The sequence below is a fragment of the Pinus tabuliformis genome, chromosome J (assembly GCF_031772625.1).
Source record: "Pinus tabuliformis cultivar Carrire ecotype Pingquan chromosome J, CPIR1, whole genome shotgun sequence".
Lineage (NCBI taxonomy): Eukaryota > Viridiplantae > Streptophyta > Pinopsida > Pinales > Pinaceae > Pinus > Pinus tabuliformis.
Window position 1 is genome coordinate 287,957,617 of NC_142295.1, and position 22,573 is coordinate 287,980,189.

Below are 22,573 nucleotides of genomic sequence, written 5' to 3' on the forward strand. Positions count from 1 at the left end.
TAACATGAATCATGATATGGGACAAATTTTGTCACACACAGCTGACTGAGATACACTAGCCAAGTTTCCTACAAACTCAGGAGTACGCTCAAAAATCCTAAAGTATTCTGAGTTCTCAAAGACTCAACATTTTAAACTTTATTTTATTGGGCTGCCTTGTGTGTTTTGTGGGACAGCAGTGAAATATACGCTGCCAGCAGCCATAATTTATACTTTAATGTAGCCACAAGCCTTAAAAAAAACCACAGAATTTATATGTTAATGTAATGATTCAATTTTTCAAAAATTAAAATATATATACTATGAAATGTTTTACTTTTTCCTGAACAAATTCTGAACCATTTAATTGGATTTTGTTGATCCATGGTGAAATTACATTGCAAGGGCAAGCAACACCATTGATAGAGGGTAGATAATGAACTGGCTTGAATGTTGTGTAGATGATTGAGTTGAAATACATTCTCACTGAACGGTTTATATTGTAAAGAATAGCACAGAGCTATATTCAGTGTATGAATGCATTTATGTAATGCCATTCATTAATGCAAAAAATGATGAAGATTTTCTGCGCTTTATTAATCTAATTACAACTATTTTAGGTTAAAAGAACTGAAACATATACTTCTCATATTATAGTATATAGTATAAAAAATTAAAAATTTCACAAGTCTGGGCTGAGATGAGGTAAGTTTGTGGCATTGTCATATCTGTTTAGGGCTTCGGTTGGGTACAGGAGTCTGCATAGGGAGGCCGAGGTCTGTTCCTTAGTGAACAGTGAGCTATTTTATGTAAACAGTGGCATGAATCAAGCTCTACAGCTCAGCGTTTGACAACAACAAGGAGGGACTATGCCACAGCTGTAGGAGGCAAATTGAGTGTATAAAAGTGGACTGACAGTTGTGGCTCGTGTTGCAGACAGTCCGAAACAGCAAGAAATTGTGACAATCATTCCGGCAAGCCTTTAAAAGAACCCAAAGAACCCTACCCGAAGAACCCAAGAATCCAAGAACCCATTAAAGGAAAAGAACCCAATTTTTTTTTTGAAGAACCTGGTTCTTCATGGAAGAACCCGGTTCTTCTGGGTTCTTCTAGGAAGAACCCGTACCTGAATCCGGTACTTGGGTGCGGGAACCCGGGACGGGTTCGAGAACCCCACCCCCGGGTGCGGGAACCCATGCAACATAGGTTTATGGTGCATAATTGAATCTGAATCGAGGAACCTGAGCGCAAGAAGATGGATAAGTTCTATTGATGGGTCAAAACTCAAGTCTTGAATAGTAGTATCTTTGTGTGATTTTGATCTGTTATATTTGGTGCATGACTTGATCTATAAATCTGATAATCTGGGTATAACTGATGTCTGAATATTTGAAAGAGTGAATTATCTTTTATAGATCTGTACGCAGGTTTGACACATCAGAGGCGCATATACACGCTGGTTCAATAAATCAAAACAACGTATACGTTGGTTGGCGTTGATACAAAAGCATATGCACGCAAGTTTCTGCATAATGAAGTAGCGTACGTCTCTTGAAATATGTCTTAGCTACTTTTGTTTATTGCTGCAGTGTTCTGGGTTGAGAATTGGTGTCTGGTTACTGTTACAATTTTCTGGGTACAGCTTTCAGAGAAGTGACTATTTGATTCAGTTTGTTTGGTGCAAAGGAGATTGGTTGATGCAGATATACTTGATGTTTGATTGATGTTATTCATGGATCCAGTCTGAAAATTTATGAAACGTGGTCCCTGGAAGAAAAGAGAAGGTTGTAGCCTTCTATAGGTCAGCACCTACGTACTAGTACCTCAGCTAGTACAAGAGCTAAGGGGGTTGTAGCTCCCTTCCAGGAGAAGCTGGAGAATGAGAGAAGGTTGTAGCCTTTTGCAGGTAGAAGCCTGTGTACTGGTATAAGACTGCACCAGTACAGATCCATTGTAAAAAGAAGTTTCTAATTGAAAGAAGATAGAGACGAATCGCAGCAGGTGGTTTTCACCCCCATTGGGTTTCCACTTTATATCTTGTGTTCTTTTGTGTGACTGTCTGATTTGTTTTTACTATTCCTGGTTACTGTTTATATGGTTCTGACACACAGATTAATGATCAACATCAGAAGAATAAATTAAATTACAAGTTTGCAAGCTATTACTTGAATTTCCTTAACTGTAGTTGCGTATATACACTGTTTTCACTAACTGAAGTAGCGTATGCAAATCTGATTGTGAAATGAAAAATAATTGACCTGATAATACTGATTCACCCCCCCCCCTCTCAGTATTATTTCCAACAAACTCCTCTGCATCCCTCAGTGTCTATCGTACTTCTCTGTTGGTTCTACCACTGGTGGTGGGAGGCTCAATCAACTCCTCCTCCTGATCCTGTTGTTCCATCTGCTGAGAACTATCTGGATTTCCTCCTTCTGAGGAAATACTGGTACTGGTCACTATACTCGATCCAGGTGTTTGTCCTCCTGCCTGTCCTCCTTGCTACCCCTGCTGCTCCTGGACTAGTGGAACATCTCCTGACTGATCTTCTGCAGGCATCTCTCGAGATTTCCTGAAAGCTCTATCCTCCATGAACTTTGCATCCCGTCTCACTACAATCTTCCTGCTGCCAGGAATGTAGACTCTGTATGTTTTTGAGGTCTCGATGTATCGTACGAGATACCCCTTTTCTGCAATCTGATCTAGTTTACTGTGATTCCCGTTTGGAATGTGACAATATGCCACACTTTCGAATATCCTAAGATGACTGACTAACGGCTTCTTCCCTATGAAGACTCCCTCGGGGGTTTTCTTTCCCAATGCTCTCTGAGGAGTTCTATTCTGGATATACACCATTGTGTTGCAAGCTTCTACCTATAAATACTTAGGTAGGTCCTAATCATACAACATAGCTTTGGCTACCCCAACAATAGTTCTATTTTTCCACTCTGCTACTCCATTATGCTCTGGATTATATGGAGTTTTCCGCTCTCTTTTGATGCCCTCCTTTGCGCAGAAGTTTGTGAAGTCTTTGTCCATATATTCTCCACCATTATCTGAATGCAATACCTTTATCTTTTTCTCTGTCATATTTTCAACAAGAGCCTTAAACTCTCTAAATCGATCAAAGATCTCATCCTTGGTCTTTAAAAAACAGATCCAGGTTTTTCTACAATGATCATCAATAAAAGTGACAAAGTATTCATCACCACTAAGAGCTCTTGTGGACATTGGACCATAGATATCTGAGTGTATCAATCCCAATACACATTCTGCTCTATTGTTACTTTTGGAAAACGTTGCTTTAGCGTACTTACCTAGCACGCATCCTCGGCATAAGTCATCATGCTCACTACTAAGGGTTGGTACTCCTGTAACAGTTTCTTTGAGCATCCTCAGTGCTCCATGGTGTAAGTGTCCCATTCACCTGTGCCATAATTCATTTCGTTCCTTTTCACCATTATAGTTGTTGCCTATCAGTGCCATTGGTGACTCAAGTTGCAACCTATACAATTTGTTGCTTTGAATCCCAATTTGTCTCTACTTCTTCCAACGTGGATAATTGACGTATACTTTCTTTCCTATGAAGTACACATCGTATCCCTTGTCTTGTAACTGGGACACTGAAATCAAGTTCATTCCTAATCCTGGCACATGCAAAACATTGATGCCACGGATGTTGGTCCCTGCTTCCGTCTAAAATGTTATTGTGCCTCTCCCTACTAGAGTACATTTCATTCTATTTCCCATAGTAATCTGGAAGTCCATTTGTTCTTCTTGATAGCTCGAGAAATGTTCTCGTACTCTAGTCATATGAGCTGAAGCCCTGCTATCAATGTACCAAACATCTATTGACGCTGAATTTGCTAGGCATGCAAATTCTTCTTCTAATTTAGTAGACAACTCCAAGATACTTTAAGTATCCATATTGTGTTATTTTCAACCGATTTCGACGCTATCCTGCACCAACAACTGCTGCAAGAAAAACTACGTCCCACCTGAGAGAACCCCTCTCTGCTAAATCTTCTGTTGCATTGTTCCTTCCACCCTGGCTTGAACTGCGCAAACCCCTTGGAGATTCGAATTACTGCCCTGTAGGAATTTCGAATTCCTTTCTTCCTTCAACGCTGGGTCTTCCGACTCTTTTCTTCTGCTTTTACCTCAGCTCTGATACCTTGTGAAAAGTTCTAAATAGAAATTCAACTGCAGTGATTAATATTATTTCTTCTACTTATTATCTTAGAAATAAGTTATTCACGGTGTTCTTACGGAAAATATCAAAATAAATTCTACTGCAGCTTTCACAATTAAAATAGTGCAGAAAGCAAATGCAAATAAAAATATTGGCACAAATACAATCACAATGACAGTTATTTTTGGACAATAGTCCTCGGAAAAACCCAATGTGGGAAAACCAATGCAGTAGATGAAGGTTTCTTTATTATTCTTCAACAAAATCTCATGTACAAGTTACAACCAGCAAAACAGAAGTGAGAAATTTTACAGATGCTTCCTGACAAATCTTTGATCCAGGAGTACTCCTCTTCCCTCTGAGTCCTTCTGCGTCAATTTTCCCATGTTGGCCCAGCGTCAAATTGCCCACCAGTCCCATCGTCAACCTACCTCTGCATTGCCTCTTTCTGCGTCAACCTGCTTCTGTGTTCTCTCTCCCTGCTCTGCCTCTTCTTTCCTTGTACTCTAGAAAGATGTTGATGCCCTCTCTTCCTTTCTCACCTACAACTCTCCCTCTGATTCGATTTTCTCTTGCCAAACTTCGACCAATGAGAAAATCGATCTTACTCAGGTAACTAAGAATCTGCCTCTGGTGTATTCTCCAAGTGCCCATCAAGTCTTCTCTTATAATCCTCTCGTTGATCAATCAACAACCCAAATTAAATCCTAATCAATGGCTAAGATCATATTGACTTGATCTTCGCCTTCTTCTGGAAGTTTCACCCACAGTTTAGATTAATACCCATTAATTATTTTAATTTCCTAAGTTTAGACTTAGGGTCCCATTAAAAATAATTAATTATTTTAATAAAACTGTCTTTGGGTGGAATTTCCCAAAACGATTTCGGGGTATTGAGAATGCATATGTCTAAGCCTCCCTGCGAAATTTGAGACTTACAGCACATCTGATGCTACCAGAAATCAACACATGTATCTTCCAAACAAATCCTTCTGGCTAGAAGGATATGCCTTGTCTTCCTCTCTACAAGTACATGAGTATATATTGGACAACCCAAGATGCAAAAATGGTTCACCATTGGCTTCACACTAGTGAATACATCCTCTAGCGTCTTGTCCCCCAAGACCCTGTGAGGACTTGTTCTAGATGTAGACTGTCATATTACATGTCTGTTAAAAATCTGAAAGATCTATGCAGAAAACTAAATGTACTTTGCAGAAAATTGAATGTACTTTGCAAAAAACTAAATGTACTTTGCAGAAACTAAATGTTCTATGTTGTTACAATTACTTAGAATCCAGATTTCTTCTTCAAAAATTCTTAGATCGACAATTGTAGATAGAACATAAACCCAAATGATTATTTTTCTATTAAATTTCTTCAATTGTTCAGCAAAGTACAGAGAGAGAGAGAGAGAATGAAAATGAATAAAGTCACAAATGTCTAATCAACTTGCAGTTGAAGTGCTCTTGCTCTTTGCTTGAAGATCTCCTCCTTCTCTTGATCAAATCTTGTCCTTCACACTTGTTCCAACTCTTCCCTTGCTCTTGTTCTTCACTTGTTCTCACACTTCTCTTGCACACACTCAACACTTGCTCTCCTTTTTCACAATGAACATGTTGCTCTCAACTCTCACTTGCTCTTGCTTAAATAGATGAGAAAGGAGAGGAGTTGCAAAATGAATTCATACCTTAACCCAACAATAGGAAAATCGAATTCCATGAGAAAGTAGTTACCTGAGGAGAAGTGTAATTCATCCCAAGAATAAAGAGAAAGGTACACTTGTCTTGAGAAGTTACAATTCGAATTAGGGAGAGAGAGAGAGTTACACTTAGACATGAGAGAATATTTAGTGAGAGTTACAAATCGAATTGAGTGAGGGAGTTACAAGTGCATTTAATGAGGAGGAGTTACACTTTTGCCATACATCGAATTACTGAGGGAGAGTTACGTTCTCTTAAGTGTGGAGTTATTATTTAGTTCCCAGAGAGAGGTTCAATTTGCCAAGTAAGAGATTCTTAATTTAATTGACTTATTCCATGAGACTATTGAGAATTCATTTTTTATTAATCTATTAAAGGTGAATGACTTTAGACTATTTTATAAATAATAGTATCATAATAATAATAATAATCATAATAGTAGTAAGGATAACATATTAATTTTTGACTTGTATAATCATGATTGATTTGATTTTACAGTGGATTCCATATGTCGAGATCATTCTTGATCATTTAGACATGACTTTCTATTTTTGGAAAGTCACTTCCAAATTGCGATGACTTACTATTTTTGGAAAGTCATATTAGAATTGTCAGAAATCAAAATTTTATTACAGGTGACTCAAACAGAACTAAAAGATATGATTTCTTCTAGGAGAAATTCATCCCTGAGCTGCCAAATTTTAACACTCCCTCTCAGCTAGGGAGGAATTTCTTTCTGCATCAAAGATCTCTGCTTCCTCTGATCTCTTTCATTCATCTCAGTTCAACTCTACTCTATAACATTTGTAACAATGAAGTCGCAATCTAAAGAAGAATCATCTACTTGACACAAATTTGGAAAGGAAAGGATCATCACATGTCACATAGACAAGGATTACACTCAACCAATTTTCATCTCAAAAATTAAGTGATAGAACACAGGCATCACATAGACAAGACTCAAACAAGTCACATAGACAAGAATCAAACACAACCAAGTTTCTTTAAACGTCAAGTGGTGGAACACCTACATCCTAAACAAGTCACATAGACAAGTCTCACTACACCTATTGGCCAGATAGGGGGTTCTTCCCATGTCCCAAATTGTGGGTCAGATGCATACTAAGGCCTACTCTTGTGGCACATACTACATAAGAGGTCCCTCATCCTCAGGAGCTTTCCAACATCATTCCCTAATATTGTGAACTCTGATAGAGGGGAAAGGCAACTCAGTGTTCTTGATTAGTTGTGACTACTTCTTGGAAGGGTCACATCCATAAATCCAAGCTACTCTCTAAAACTAAGAACTTTCCTTTCATTAAGGCTTGCTAAGAATGTTAGCTATTTGATCATCAGTGGAGATGTGATGGAGCCTCACTGCTCCTCTCTGCACCATATCTCGGATATAGTGATACTTGATCTCAATATGCTTGGACTTGTCATGAAACACGAGATTTTCTGCAAGATGAATCTCACTCTTATTGTCACAATATATAATTGTTGTGTCTAGAACTTGCAAATATAGTTTCCCAAAAAGATTTCTCAACCAAACTGCCTCATAGCTAAGCATACTAGCAACAATGTACTCAGCTTCAATTGTACTGAGTGCAACAAACTTTTGCTTTCTGCTTATCCAAGAGAACATGGCAGATCCCAAGCTAAAGCAACACCCAAAAGTTCTCTTTCTATTGGCAAAGTTACCACCCTAATCAACATCAGTATATATATGAATTCTTACATTTTTAGCAGTGTTTTTCAATCCTAGATTGATAGTTCCATTCAAGTATTTGAGTACATGTTGTGTAGCAATCCAATGGGCATGAAAGGAATCAATCATATGTTGACTTAAATTGTTTACAACAAAGCATATGTCAGGCCTAGTGTTTACCAAAAAACATCAAAGCACCGATGAGTTGTCTATACTCCGTGGGATTTGCCAGATTAGGTGCTGCAACTTTGCCACATAATTTCTTAAAGTTCATTTCCATAAGAGTATGCGCGGACTTATATTCTACCATAGCAAATATTTCAAGAAGCTTCACAACATATTTTCCTTGAGAAAGATAAATTTCACCAGGTCTTTGCCAGACTTCTAGAACCAAAAATTAATGCATCAAACTAAGGTCTTTCATTTCAAATTCAAATGTTAACTCCCTCTTACACTGGAGGATAAGAGTTTCTCCTCTTGTTAAGAATATATCATCAACATACAATACCAAAATCAAAGGTATACCTTGGATAGTCTTCAAGTATAGGTTCGGGTCTGCATTGCTTCTAGAGAAACCAAACTTCATCAGGTAGCTATCAATGCGAGCATACCAAGCTCTTGGAGTTTGCTTCATCCCATATAAGGCTTTCTTCAGTCTGCATAAATGGGTTTCTCTGTCATGCTCTTCAAAGCCTCGTAGTTGTTCCAAAAATACCTCTTCCTTGAGGAAGCCATGCAAGAAAATAGTTTTCTCATCCATTTGGTGAAGAGTCCATCCCTGCCTAGCAGTTAAGGCAACAACAGATCAAATAGTAGTATATCGAGCTACAAGTGCAAAAATCTCATCATAATATATTCCCTCTTTCTAAGAGAAACCTCTAGCTACAAAACTATCCTTATATTTTTCAATACTACCATCTACACCATGTTTAATCTTAATCAACCATTTGGAAGTGACAACAAATTTACCTTGATGTCTAGGAACCACTCCCCAGACATCATTCTAGATGATGGACTCGTTTTCTTCAGTCATGGCATCTTTCCAAACTTGTTCTTTTGCAACTTCTTCAAAGGTTCAAGGTTTTGTCAGGATGATGTTGCTCCTGGTAATAACATACCCTTGAAACTGACTTGGCTTCTTACTTTCTCTAAATGTTCCTCTTGAGGAAGCATGTTGTTCAACATCTTGCAAGGTATCTCATAGCCATAGTGGTGTATTTCCAGTAGGAGGATCATGTGGTGGACGATTTAGAGGATCCATGGAACCCATGGGATTATCAGCAACCCATTCTCAAGTTCTAGTTCAAACTCAGATGCAAACTCTTTTTCATTAACAGCGTGTCTTCCAGCAATGCCAAGAGGAGGAGAGTCTCTTGCTTTTCCAAGAGTTGCATCTTCATCAAATGTTACGTCTCTACTAAACTCTATAGTTCTTTGACCAAGTACGTAAATTCTATACGCTTTTAAATTATCACAATAGCCAACAAACAAACCTTTCTTACCTGAAGTTTATTGTTTGTTCCTTTTCTCTTTCAGCACGTCGAAGTACACAGGATAATCAAAGATTCTCAAATGACTCACCCCAGGCCTTTCACAGCGAAGACTTATTCGGGAGTTTTATTGTCTAAGGCATGATGAGGAGTTCTGTTTTGCACATAAACAATAGCATTTGTAGCTTCTCACCACATAAACTTTGGTGGCTTTTGATCATGCAACATGGCTCTGACCGCTTCCATAATGGTTTTGTTCTTCCTCTCAGCCACACCATTTTGTTGTGGATTGTACAACACAATGGTTTCTTTCTTTATTCTGGCGTCTTTGCAAAGATCATTAAAATCATTGGAGGTGAACTCTCCCCCATTATCATATCTGAAAGCTTTGATCAACTTTTCAGTTTGATTTTCAATCAGAGCCTTGAAATCTCTAAACATGTCAAATGCTTTCCCTTTCTTTTTTAAAAAGAATATCCATGTTTTGCGAGAAAAATCATCAACAAAAATTATGTAATACAAGTAACCACCAAGAAAAGTAATAAACATAGATCCACAAAAATCAAAATGTATGAGCTGAAATACTTGACTAGTTTTTGTTTTGCTTGAACGGAATGGTCCCTTTACATGCTTTCCACTTGCACATCCTGGGAAAACTCCTTCATGATTCATTTTGATCTCAGGCATTCCAGAAACCATCTTCCTTACATGAGGTAAGACTTTGTAGTGTAGGTGAGCGAATTTTCTGTGCCATAGCCCACACTGAATATCAGTATCATGGACCAGTGCATGAATGGGTTTACCATTGACTTTGTAAAGCCCTTCACATTTTGATCCAAGTGTGAAGGCTTCTCTCATACTTGAGTTCAAAGGCCATATTAGAATTTTTCCATTAATAAAAGCAACTTTCATTCCTTTATCTTCTAGAGCAGGTATGAATACAAGATTCTTTTCCAAACTAGGTACATACAAAAATTCTTGCAAAAAAAATAGATTTTTCATCATCTAACTAAAATAAAATTGAACCATAACCTTTAACTTGGTGAGTAGAATTATCTCCAAGGATAACATTTAAATTAGTCTTTCTCTCAACTAGATTAGAGAGTGTTTCATTGTAACCAGTAAAATGTTTGGAAGCACCACTATCAATTAGCCAGTTATCGAATGAATCTGCAGAAGAACTGGAAAGAGCATAAACAAAAAAATATTATGATTGAATTTCCACTGCATTATTTCTATACCTTGGATTTCTTGTTTTCTTAGGATGACATTTCCTTTGATTTTCAGAAGTGTCTTTTCTATAATCATATTTGTTTTTGAATCTAGGGGCTTTTCTTCTTTCTCTACAGTTATGAGCAAAGTGACCATGCTTTTAACAGTTAAAGGATCTAAATTTTGACATGTCTAGATTCCCTTTAAAGGAATCATTTGATTTGAAAGTAGATTTCTTTGAAAAATGATGAGAGTCTTTATTACTTTTCTTTCTCTTGTCATAGGCTGAAAATGCAATAGGTTCTCCTTCTTCATGATATGAAATTCTCCCTCTGGAGATCATTTTGGCCTCCTCTTAAATACACTTTCCCAGATGTTCATCAAATGTGAGAATAGTGTTAATAGATGATGATGGTGAAAAAAGTCTCCCAAACAGAAGAAAGGTCTCCAAGCGCAGTCAACGTCGTTTCTTTGTTAAGTACAACTTCACCAACTGTTGACAGTCAATTCCTAATTTTGGTCATTCTCAGGAAGTATGCTTGAATCGTCCTCCTTTGTTTCTCTTGATGTCTTTTAGTTGATTCTTCAAGGCAATATGAATAATTTGACTCAAGTTACTAATTAAAAACATGCCAATTAGTTTGTCATGCATTTATTTAGCTTTCTTCAAATCAAAAACATAAGTAATGAGATGATCACTAAGAGAATCAAAGATAAACTTTCTAGCTTTGATTTCACTCTTTTTATGTTTGGATTTGACACCAGCACTTGCATTCTCTGGTAGATCAACCATTGTGTCGTCAGCATACTCCAGAACTTCATGTTCTTCAACAGTGATATCTAGTTTTGTTTTCCATGGACCAAAGTTTGAAGCATCATTCAGCTTCTCCTCTACCTTGAAATACGACGAAGTCATTTTCAAATTAAAACTTTGGCAGCAAGTGGGGTCTCTTTAGGTGATCTTTGGTCTCCTTGGACTTATCTTCACCAGAGCTCTGATACCATGTTAAAAATCTGAAAGTTCTATGCAAAAACTTAAAAATTCTTTGCAGACACTTAAAAGATCTATGAAGAAAACTGAATGTATTTTACAGAAATTTGAATGTACTTTATAGAAAACTGAAAGTACTTTGCAGAAAACTAAATGTTCTATGTTGTTACAATTACTTAGAATGCAAATTTCTTCTTCAAAACTTTTCAGATCAGTAATTGTAGATAGAACATAAACATAAGAATCATATGAAGACAACCAAGCACAAATATGAGACACTGAGATTTAGTCCCAATGACCAGGGCAAAACCCCTCAAGGGGGAAACTCAAATAATTCTTCTTCTATTAGATTTCTTCAATTGTTCAGCAGAGTACAAAGAGAGAGAATGGGAGTGAGAATGAATAAAATCACCAATGTCTAATCAATTTGCAACTGGAATGTTCTTGTTCTTTGTTTGAAGATCTACTCCTCTCGATTAGATCTTGTCCTTCACACTTGTTTCAGCTCTTCCCTTGCTCTTGCTCTTGCTCTTCACTTGCTCTCACACTTCTCTTGCACACACTCAACACTTGCTCTCCTTCACAATGAACATGTTTCTTTTTCTTAACCACTCCATGTCAACTACCCTATAGTAGTACACCCCCTTTTTCGAAAAAGGGTTTTCATCATTCATATCATCCAGGATTCATCATCAGTGTTGAGTTTGTTGGATTTTTAAACCCATCCTGCATGTTTATAATGTAAATGATCCTAGTAAGATTGTCTGTGTATGTAATAACCTAGGTAAGCCTACTTTTTTGGTGATGATTTCTATCTTAGGAGGTTTTTCGTCTCACTGATTCATGTGTGTTTCTAAACATGGATGATCGACAAAGTTTTTCCCTCCAACCTCACCCCAAAGCTAGGGTGGATTTTGTCGTCAAGATCTTAGGTAAGTCCTAGTGTTTTAGTCGAGTCTTCTATAAAGTGATTTGGGAATAATTTTAGCTAATTGGTTAAATTATTTTATTACAAATCACTAGGTCTACTAGATCATATTTGAGTCGCAGAATTGGGTAAATCAATGAGGGTCTATAATGAACGGGTGTTCCCCCTTCATGTATTAAATTGTAATATCTTGATGTAAAAAATATTTTAGTGCATGGGTCCTCATATTTAAACACCGTGGCTAAATTATTTGAGGGTTGGAAAAATTATTAATCCCCTCATGAGTCAATTAATTAAATTTTCTAGCAAAAATAAATTAAAATCCTAAGCCAAAATTTTGTTTAATTACAATACCTAAGAAAAATTAATTCTCCAAATTTAAAAAAATTGTGGGTTCTAGAAGAACTAATTTTTGGTGTTCCCCGACCAAGGGAATATTGAAAATTTTAGGAGATTTTGGACCCTTGGGCCTTGGTAGTTAAGTCAAAGTCAAATTTTAAGGAAATCAACTCAAAATATTCAATTTTGATTTGATTAAAATTGAATTAAATGAAAAATTCGAATTTCCTCAAAAATAAAATAATTTCGATGAAGAAAATTAAAAGATAATTGAATCTTTTTTAACGGTCAAGATTACTTTGATGGAAATTAAGCCAACTAGCCATTAGTGAATTAATCTATAAATTAGAGGTCATTTGTCATTCAAATCATCCAATTTTTTAAATCGAGTACTAGCTCTCGAAGCTCTCTTGTAATATTTCTGGAATAATATAACACAAAAGTCTTTGGGGTTTTCATGGATAATGGCGTTTCTCTTCTACGTCTTATGGTAATATTGTTTTTAATGTTTTGCTGAATATTATTTAAAAATTTTCAATTTATAGCTTTCGTGAATTAATCTATTGCACAAGTATCTTGCTTAGTTTATTGGATCTAAGGTAGCAATTTTAATTTGATTGAATTAGCAAGTATCTCTAATTCTTGAAAATTATATTGTTATTTTATATCTCTATCAATCTGACAATTTGATCTAGTGTTTGCAAAAATCATTCATACTTTAAAATTGGGCGTTTGGGGAAGTCCTCGGTTGGACCAACGTACTCCTAAAGCATAAGATCTGAAGAGCCCGTTTGATTGAAATCCCAGGATTTATCTAACAAAGCTTCTCTTGCAAGGTTTTCTGGGCTAGTACCTCATTTAAAATTTTATCTATCTTTTATACCATGTGCTAAATAGCTAGATCTAGCTAGAAAGAGCCTTAGATCTACAGATCTGAGAGCGAAGTCGGACTCATACTCCTCAGATCTGATAGATCTGTAAATTATTTGTATAGATTTGTAGTTTTGTAACATTATTTTTAATTTCTAACTTGAGATTTGGGTTTTCAATTTAATTTTTGTGTATGTGTCGGATCTGGGGTTTTGAGGAAGATCTAGGCCCTAGAGGGCAAAAACTAGCCTCAAATTTTTGTTTGCAGGGATAAAATATGACGAAATCATTCATTTGAGGATCTGTGATTTTCATAGTGAATGCTGAGGAGAAAACTGATTTTTGGGCATAAATTTTTCTTTCAAGGACAGCCCTTGGCATCCTCAGGATTCTTTTGTTGTGTTATTTTCTAACCCTACGGCCCTGCCAGCAGCTTCAGCTCCCTCATCTCCCTCGTCCCTACGTAACCCTTCCTTCTTGTTGCATTGCCCTCAGTTCCTACGCATCCCCTCAGCTCTTGCCTGTCTGCTCAACCCTCATTCCCTCACGCGACCCTTATCCCTATTCTCCTTTCTCTCTACTCACGGATCCCTTTTCCCTCTACGTTTTTCTTCATCCATTCTCCATCAACTCACAGCTCCTCGCTTTCGTTCTTCTCCATGCTCATCTCTTTCCCCTGTTCGTTGCTTCTCCTCTCTTCCGCGTCCCTTGCATCCCTTCCATTCCTTATCCCTTTGTGGCCCTGTCATTCCTCTCTTTTGCATCCCTTTCTCTCCGCGTGGATCCTCTAGTATTCCATGTCAGCCGCATTTCCATCTCCTCTCCTCTCCTCTCTCTGCCTTATCTAGCAGCCTCCTGCTCTAACCCTCACCTTCTCCTCTTCCATTCTAATCACCTCTCCTCACATGTTCCTACTTTGTTGACCTACGTACGCCGCCTTCCACGCATCGGCTTAGTCTCTCAACGTGTCTAACATTTCAATATATTTTTTTAAAGTGGCCTTTTGCCCTTTAAAAAATTAAAATTAATCTTTTCATAAATCATTCATCACCTTGCCCCTTTAATGAAAATTAAATTTTCATTTATCTCATTAAAAATCCTTTGATTTATTGGCCCTTTGAAAATTTAATTTTTATAACTATTATCATATTAAACTTTAAAATAAATTAAGTGTGATACAAATTTTAATCTAAAGTTCTTTCCTTTTTAGTTTTTGTGATAAGAGTTTTTTCAGGCCTATAATCTTTAAAATTTTATGGGGTAAAAAATTTGAATTCTTATATAGTCAAGCCAACATATAAATTTTTAAATTTTCTCTAAGTCTGACTATAGGAGAAGAGATATTTTTTGGATATGAAACATTAATTTAATAAGTTTCAGAATTATTTGAAGAGTTGTTTTGGCATTAATTAGCATCTAAATTTCATTGCTATCCTAAATATTAAATCGTTGAAATTTAGGTGCTTAGGCTTTCATTACTTGTATGCTTCAGCTAAGTTTTGTGATCATTGGTTTTAATGCTTGATATTTATTAAGATCGCTCTCTGTCTAAAAAGGAAATTAACTCTAAGCTTGGATTTATTTACTTGAATTGTTGGATATTCCTTGAATTAGTTTTGAGAATTTTTTCAGCATTTCTATTGAATACTCTATCGTGGACTTGTGGAAAATTGTATATATTTCGGTTCTTGAAATTCAGTATTTTGAGCATTTGCACAATTGGGATTTTTCATTAAATTTCACTTAAAGTACTTAGCATTTAACTTAGAATAAATCGTAATCTAAGTGCTTTGAGTCTTTAACATCTCACCTCACTCATCCCTTTTGCTAATCGCATCTTGCATCTCTTTTCATCATAATAACATTTTCCTTAGCAGAAGTTGTCCATCCTGTACTTGGTCCTAAATTTCTTAGCAAGATAGTTGACTCCACAAGGCACTGGTGTCAATTGTCTAAATCGAATCATTTAAATCTTGCTAGATCTAAACAAGTATTTGGTCGTTCAACTGTGTCTCTTGGATTGGTTAGTTCCCAACTAGTCCTTCTTCATCCCATTTCCGTAGTGTCTATCCCCCTTAGTCTGTTGTTGGGAGACAGCTTAAACAGAGAGATTGGGGATCAGGGTGACAGCCCCCAATCTGAGTCGTTGTCACAGTGCCTAGACATTTTGTGCGACAACACTCTCAACTCTTACTTGCTCTTGCTTAAATAGATGAGAAAGGAGAGGAGTTACAAAATGAGGGAGGAGTTACTTGAGGAGAAGTGTAACTCATCCCAAGAATAGAGAGAGAGGTACACTTGTCTAGAGGAGTTACAATTCGAATTGGGAAGAGAGAGAGAGAGAGTTACACTTAGACATGAGAGAATATTTAGTGAGAGTTACAAATTGAATTGAGGGAGTTGCAAATGCATTTAATGAGGAAGAGTTACACTTTTGCCATACATCGAATCACTAAGGGAGAGTTACATTCTTTTAAGTGTGGAGTTACTATTTTATTCCAAGAGAGAGGCTTGATTTGCCAAGTAAGAGATTCTCAATTTAATTGACTTATTCCATGAAACTATTGAGAATTCATATTTTATTAATCTATTAAAGGTGAATGACTTTAAGCTATTTTATAATTTATAATATCATAATAATAATAATACTAGTAAGGATAACATATTAATTCTTGACTTGTATAATCATGATTGATTTGATTTTAAAGTGGATTCCATATGTCGAGATCATCCTTGATCATTTAGACATGACTTTCTATTTTTGGAAAGTCACTTCCAAATTGATATGTGACTTACTACTTTTGAAAAGTCATATTAGAATTGTTAGAAATGAAATTTTATTATAGGTGGTTCAAAGTTCAAACAGAACTAAAAGATATGGTTTCTTCTAGGAGAAATTCATCCCTGAGCTGCCAAATTTTAACAATGCCTCTTCCCAAAGAAGCATGGGCAAACCCTGATCATGGATCATGGTCTTAGCATCCCCTATGACAGACCGATTATTTTTCTCTACGACCCCATCATGTTGTGGGTTATATGATACTGTCAGCTCCCTCCTAATTCCTGCCTTCTTGCAGAAATACTTGAAGTCGTTAGAGGTATACTCAACCCCATTGTCTGACCTCAACACCTTTATCTTCTTTCTTATCTAGTTCTCCACAATGGCCTTAAAATCTTGAAACTAGCTAAAAACTCCATCATTTGTCTTCATGAAATAGATGCCTCCCTGTTCTGATGCTACTAACATCACTCACAGCCAAATGAATCAACTGCAAAATCTCCCTGGACATGCGTTCACTGCTTGGGAAAGCATCCTTGATGTACTTGCCAAGCATGCAACACCTACTTGTTATTTACCAGATTGTTATTTAGCAAATGCTGTAACACCTACTTGTTATTTACCAGATTGAAATTAAACATGAAGTTACAAATTTAAAAAGAAATATAATCTCAACAGAGGTTTCAACAAGAGATGCAATTATCCAACACCAAAAATCTTTATAGAAAATATAAAACTCAAGTTTGCAAAGGTGCAGAAAAGAGGGAATAATAATAAATATGATGAACATGAAAACATACTCTTATGCCAGCAGCCATATACATCATTCAATTTCCCAACATATAAACAACTAACCGCTGTCCATGGATTACTGATAGTTCTTTATCTGGCATTCTAGAGACAATTTCTGTGGTCGTGAAACTAGTCTTTTAATTAAAAGGCATTAAATTCTAAAACCACATTCAATAAGAATCAGACCCTTTGTGACTACGCATTCAATTAGCAAAGTTTCCTTGTGAAAAGTGACAGATTTCCTGAACAATAGGTATAAATCAAAAGCAGGACAGCCACTGACCTACATAAGCAATGCTGTTACCACTTGGAGACCATTTAACCCCGAAAGTCCAACTAAAAGAAAGATCCAGCTGCACCAGTTGCTGTAATCACAATTGAAAGTCCGTTTGTCAGGATAGTACAACTTCGCTTCTCTATATGAATGTGATTGTACATATGCCAAAATTTTATTAAAGATGCTGAACTAACTAATAACAAGAAACTGCCAATGTCATAATGATTAGAGCACCATCTACAAAAAATACACATGTTGATGTGGTGAACAAAAATGTCAATATGAACTTGAAATTGTTGAAGTTTAACCATTAGCATTATTCAACAATGAAAGCACACTGCAAACAGACAATTTCTATATCGCATTTTATATGCATGCTAGAGTGCAACAGTCAATTTCTATATTGCAATTCATATGCACAGTAGACTATGTTACCAGATCTGCCCATGGGCAGTCCATTATCCACATTTCCACAGATGCCCTAAAACCCTGACTTTTTCCTAATATAGACCCTTCCCCCATTATAAAACTCACAAATTTGAGTTTTCCATAGCAGTCTGCATTTCTCAGTTTATGAAGGTGAATTGAAGCGAAATATATCTGGAGATCTGACTTTGCTATGTTTGTGGTTCATGTTTTTTCTTGACAATATATATCTCCAGATCCTGACTTACCAAAAAATAGAGCAGATTCATATCAGGGTCTACATCCATTTTCATGTAACAAAAACAAGGATAATCTATCACAAGCATTTTCCCATTCAATTCCAGCAACAATAATTATTTCCTGTAAGCGACCTGTAAAAACTTGAATTGTTCTTGAAATTGAAGTTTGCTTTGGAGTAGTATGAAAAGAGTCATGGTTTCCAGCACATGATAGAGCCACGTCCATTTGTGATGAAACACCAAACCTTATTATTCGTATTATTTTCAACTGGATCAGAATGAATGACGGGGAGTGCACAAGGAACATTTGACAGGAGGAGGAATTTGAACAATTCATAATGTTGTTGGCAAGACTGCTTTAATCTGGAATGCACATACCAGCATGCTACATATTCATACTCATCTCATCCATCCTTTAAAACATGTTATCTTTACCCTGCATAGACACAATCCTTTCTTTAGAAAAATCCAACTCCATTTATCCAAACTTCAAAGTACTTGCAGCCAGAGTTTGGGATTTTTGGATTCAAACGTCAAAAAATCTTGATTACCAATAATTTGGAAAGGACTTTTAGACAATCTATAGACGCTACGTTGCTTAAAAGGGATGGCAAGGATCCACCTCATACAGCAACTTACTCTAGTATAGTAAGCTCGTCTGTCTATATTTTCTAGCAATCTGCCATTTGTAATGTAATTTGAAAATCATGTCTTCTAAGGTAAGCAGCAGAAAAAGCCATTTGACTTAATTTTGCACATCAGAAAAATAAATGTCGAATGAGTATCATTCTTTATACCCTGCTCTATGTGTTATGCCAAATATCATAGCTTCATACAGTGAAGTCTCCAAATAGCGGGTATCTTATTAACACAATTCCAGTACATGCAAACAAATAGCGCTTTCTTCTATGAAGAGTTCTTAAATTAAAGTTCTGTACATAGCCAGAGGATCCTTGTCCTTATGTTCTCGTATCACAAATGTAATAGAGTGAACTGAATCATAGGAGAAAAAGGTTAGACAAAGAGGCATTAGCAATGAACATTGGGGGAAATCTCATAAACTCGGTAAAAATTTGAGTATATACCAAAGATGTAATCCACAAGAAAAACAAAGGGGTGATTGCACATCGGAACATGAAATTGGGATGTATATTTCTAAAACCTTGGGGAAAATATGAATTAGAGATTTATTGTAAATGTCATCATCTAAATTACCAAAGTCCAAATTTCTAAGGGCAGAGACAAGAGACTGGTAAAATGTTAATTTTCTTAGGGCTTCATTGTTCTTTGATTCGATAATTGCATTACCCCATTTACATATTGAATTCATCCCACAACATTATAACATTATTTCATCATATGCAATTATGTAGAAAGAACAATAACATCAATAATGCAGCGGAACATAAAGAAACAACAAAAGAAAAGCACGCACAAATAGAGACACCAGGATTTGGTCGGAGAACAGGGTAAAACCCCACAGGGGGGAAAACCCGGAATTCAATTTTTCTTCTTTTATTGGATTTCATCAATTGTTCAGCTGAGATACAAAATACAACAAGATACATCAGGCCTCCTAGGGCCAACCCTTGTTCTGCTCACAACTTCGTTTGTGAACAGAACAATCAACTCTCCACAAAGTCATCATCAATGTCATATATGGGCTCAGACACTGTCATCCATAGCTGTCATGATCACTGTCTAAATTCATACATTACTATCATACCCATCATTGTCATGATCCATAATCACGATTACATCAAGGGCACTCTCCCATGTATACTGTCACATATGCTCATCAAAATAGATCTCTGCCCATCTATTTCAGGAGTGCAATACTCCTCAAGAATACTAACCATAATATATATATCATCCATACCTTCAGTGTGTCGTCCCTAGGGCACCCAAATGAACATGAATGTGAAACATACCTTCAGCGTGTCATCCCTCGATAGGGCACCCAAATGAACATGAATGTGAAACATACCTTAGTCTATCTTTGGATTATATGATTATAATTCGAATCATTTCTGCCATCATAAGGATCATGTCATACGAATCTTTGTTGTACAAATGCCTGAGCGAGATTGGTCTCTTCATGCCTTGCAACAATATCTTCTCAACAGTGTTGCTGAGGCATTCCAGCACTTTTTGTAACAGTCAATCTTGGTTTAGTGGGCTGCCAAAAAGTCCATGCCAATTAAAACATCATAAGATCCCAATGGTAATAAATTGAGAGCAGTTGTGGTGGTCATACTACTAATCTCTACAGGGCATTACTCCACTATGTCACTCACCTTCTTGTTCCCATGGCCAGTTAAACCAGCCATGATTTCTCTGAAATCTTCGGCTGATATAGCTGAAATTAGAACTTGGGTCAATTTAAATTGAAACATGTTGGTTGATGGCCATACCTTCCATTTGAATTACTACATCTTGCTGGTCTGCCTGCCTATTGTCCAGTGCAGCATAAATTCGGGGTATGTTCTAGGCCACATCTTTCACTGTTGTTGCTTATTGTACATTATGCAAATTTGTGCTAGTTCGCTGCTCCTAAGGGTAGCTTCTCAATAGATGGTTTTCTCCACAAATCCAACATTGTACAGGCTCCTTTATGGGCCCTTCAGCCTCTTATTTTTCTGATTTTGGGGGTCTGTTTTTGCTGGTCGTTGTGGGCTTTTGTTGATATTCATTCTTGTTAGAAATAGTGAACTTCCCATTCTTACCTCCCTGCCTATATCCTGAGGACCTCTGCCCTTTTCCTTCAAAGTTTGCCTTATCTTTCTTCTTCCAATATGTTCAGAATTCAATCTTATGTTTGGATTGTTCATAGTTGTACCTCATCTTTTGGATGGTGTCCTCCAAGGTTTTTGGCTCATCAAACTCTATTCTATCCCAGTAAGCTTGTGGTAATCCACTAAGATACCTCTAGATCTTTGTCCTCTAATCCTTGATATAAGGCACATAACTCAACAGCTCCAACAATCTACTTGTATACTCATTTGCTATCAATTGCCCCGATTTTTGCTCATAGAATTCTTTGGCCCAATTGTCATAGTACTTTTCAAAAAGGTTCCAGGAAGTATTTCTCAAACCTTCTCCATGACAGCTCTTTCTCTCTGATGTCCTTAACATTCTTCAAATCTTCCCCACATATATCAGTTTTTCATTTCAAATTGAAAATAGCTACTCTTCATTTATGTTCTCAAAGTAATCATGCAGCCTGAAATACTTCTTCATCCCTAATAGCTAAGCCTCGACCTCTTCTGCCTTCTTCACCTCTCAATCAAAGGTAGTGTGCTTTGCCTGCTTTGCTTTCTTGAACCCCTCTAGTATTGGACTCTTATTGTTTCTCCTTTGATAATGGTGTTTCTTAACCGCAGTATTTGATGATCGTTCAGGGCTACTTCACTCTCTTTCTGGAGCACTGAGTAGAATTGCACCTTCATCTGTATGCTTATGTCTTTTTTCTTGATTTGCTTCCTCTTGCACTATTGGTATCCAACCTTTGCCTTTGGACTTCTAACGGGTTAGGCTTGGACTTGTGCCTGTCTACGTAGCTGACACCAAGCTCCTGTGATTGAACTCTTATTGTTTCTCCTTTGATAATGGTGTTTCTTAACCACAGTATCTGATGAACATTCAGGGCTACTTCACTCTCTTTCTGGCGCACTGAGTAGAATTGTGCCTTCATTTGCATGCTTATGTCTTTTTTTTTATTTGCTTCCTCTTGCCCTATTGGTATCCAACCTTTGCCTTTGGACTTCTGACGAGCTAGGCTTGGACTTGTGTCTGTCTGGGTAGTTGACACCAAGCTCCTATTGCTTCTTCCTTTGCAGGCCTAATAGGCTCCGCTATATCACAACATTTACCTAAGCTTGCCTTTCTTGTGCTCTAACAATCTTTTCATTGTCTGCCTTGCAACTTCTTAGTTCAACTCCTAGGCTTCTAAGAGTGTCCATCCAATCAGTACAATCTTCTTCTTTCCTTTTTCCAACTGACTCTTCTTCTTGATCATGCTGGGATCTATTTGTTCCATACTACTCCATCCTATTACTCATTATTTTTACTCTCTTCTTATTCCTTGATGTCCGCTTATGTGCTATTACATACACATAGTTATTGGCCAACCAAAAATGCAATATAGACATAATTACCCATCACCTTGGCTTATTTGCAATAAGCATGTTGATGTGAGACCATCTGAAACATCAAATCTCAGTTAGTATGTAGATTTAAAGATAAAATAACCAATCAGTAATTCTGTCTAATCAAACATTGTATTAGTTATAGTTTAAAATGCACACACATCTGCAACAAAAAGGAAGCTAGCAGATCAAATATTCATTTTGGGTGTGTGTGCATGCGAGCTTCTTTGGGTCCAGTGTTGAACCATGCTTTGATACCACTTTGTAACACTCTCTCCCACCCACTTGGGTTATTCTTGAGCAGTGGAGGGTGTTACCTCAAAATTTAGCCAATCTCTAAGGTCTATTATGAAGATGGGGTCACAAAAATCTCCTTTTTCCAACCTCCTCGAAACTTAAAACAAACCCCAACATCACATTCGGCTCATCAAGAGCCTTTCGACGATATAAATTATATCTCAATCTGACTCCCGGATTGAAAGTTATACCCATTTGAATAT

The 22,573-nt window shown here is 36.8% G+C and overlaps 1 protein-coding gene across 1 annotated transcript in view; it reads right to left on the reverse strand.

Annotated features, from left to right (window-relative positions):
* LOC149226912 (actin-related protein 2/3 complex subunit 1A-like) overlaps nt 1–22,573 on the reverse strand; it is a 314,210-nt gene that overhangs the window by 43,943 nt on the left and 247,694 nt on the right. The window contains exon 10 of the mRNA XM_089377632.1: nt 17,267–17,348. Coding sequence (XP_089233758.1) covers nt 17,267–17,348 — 82 coding nt within the window. The remainder of the gene's footprint in view (nt 1–17,266; nt 17,349–22,573) is intronic.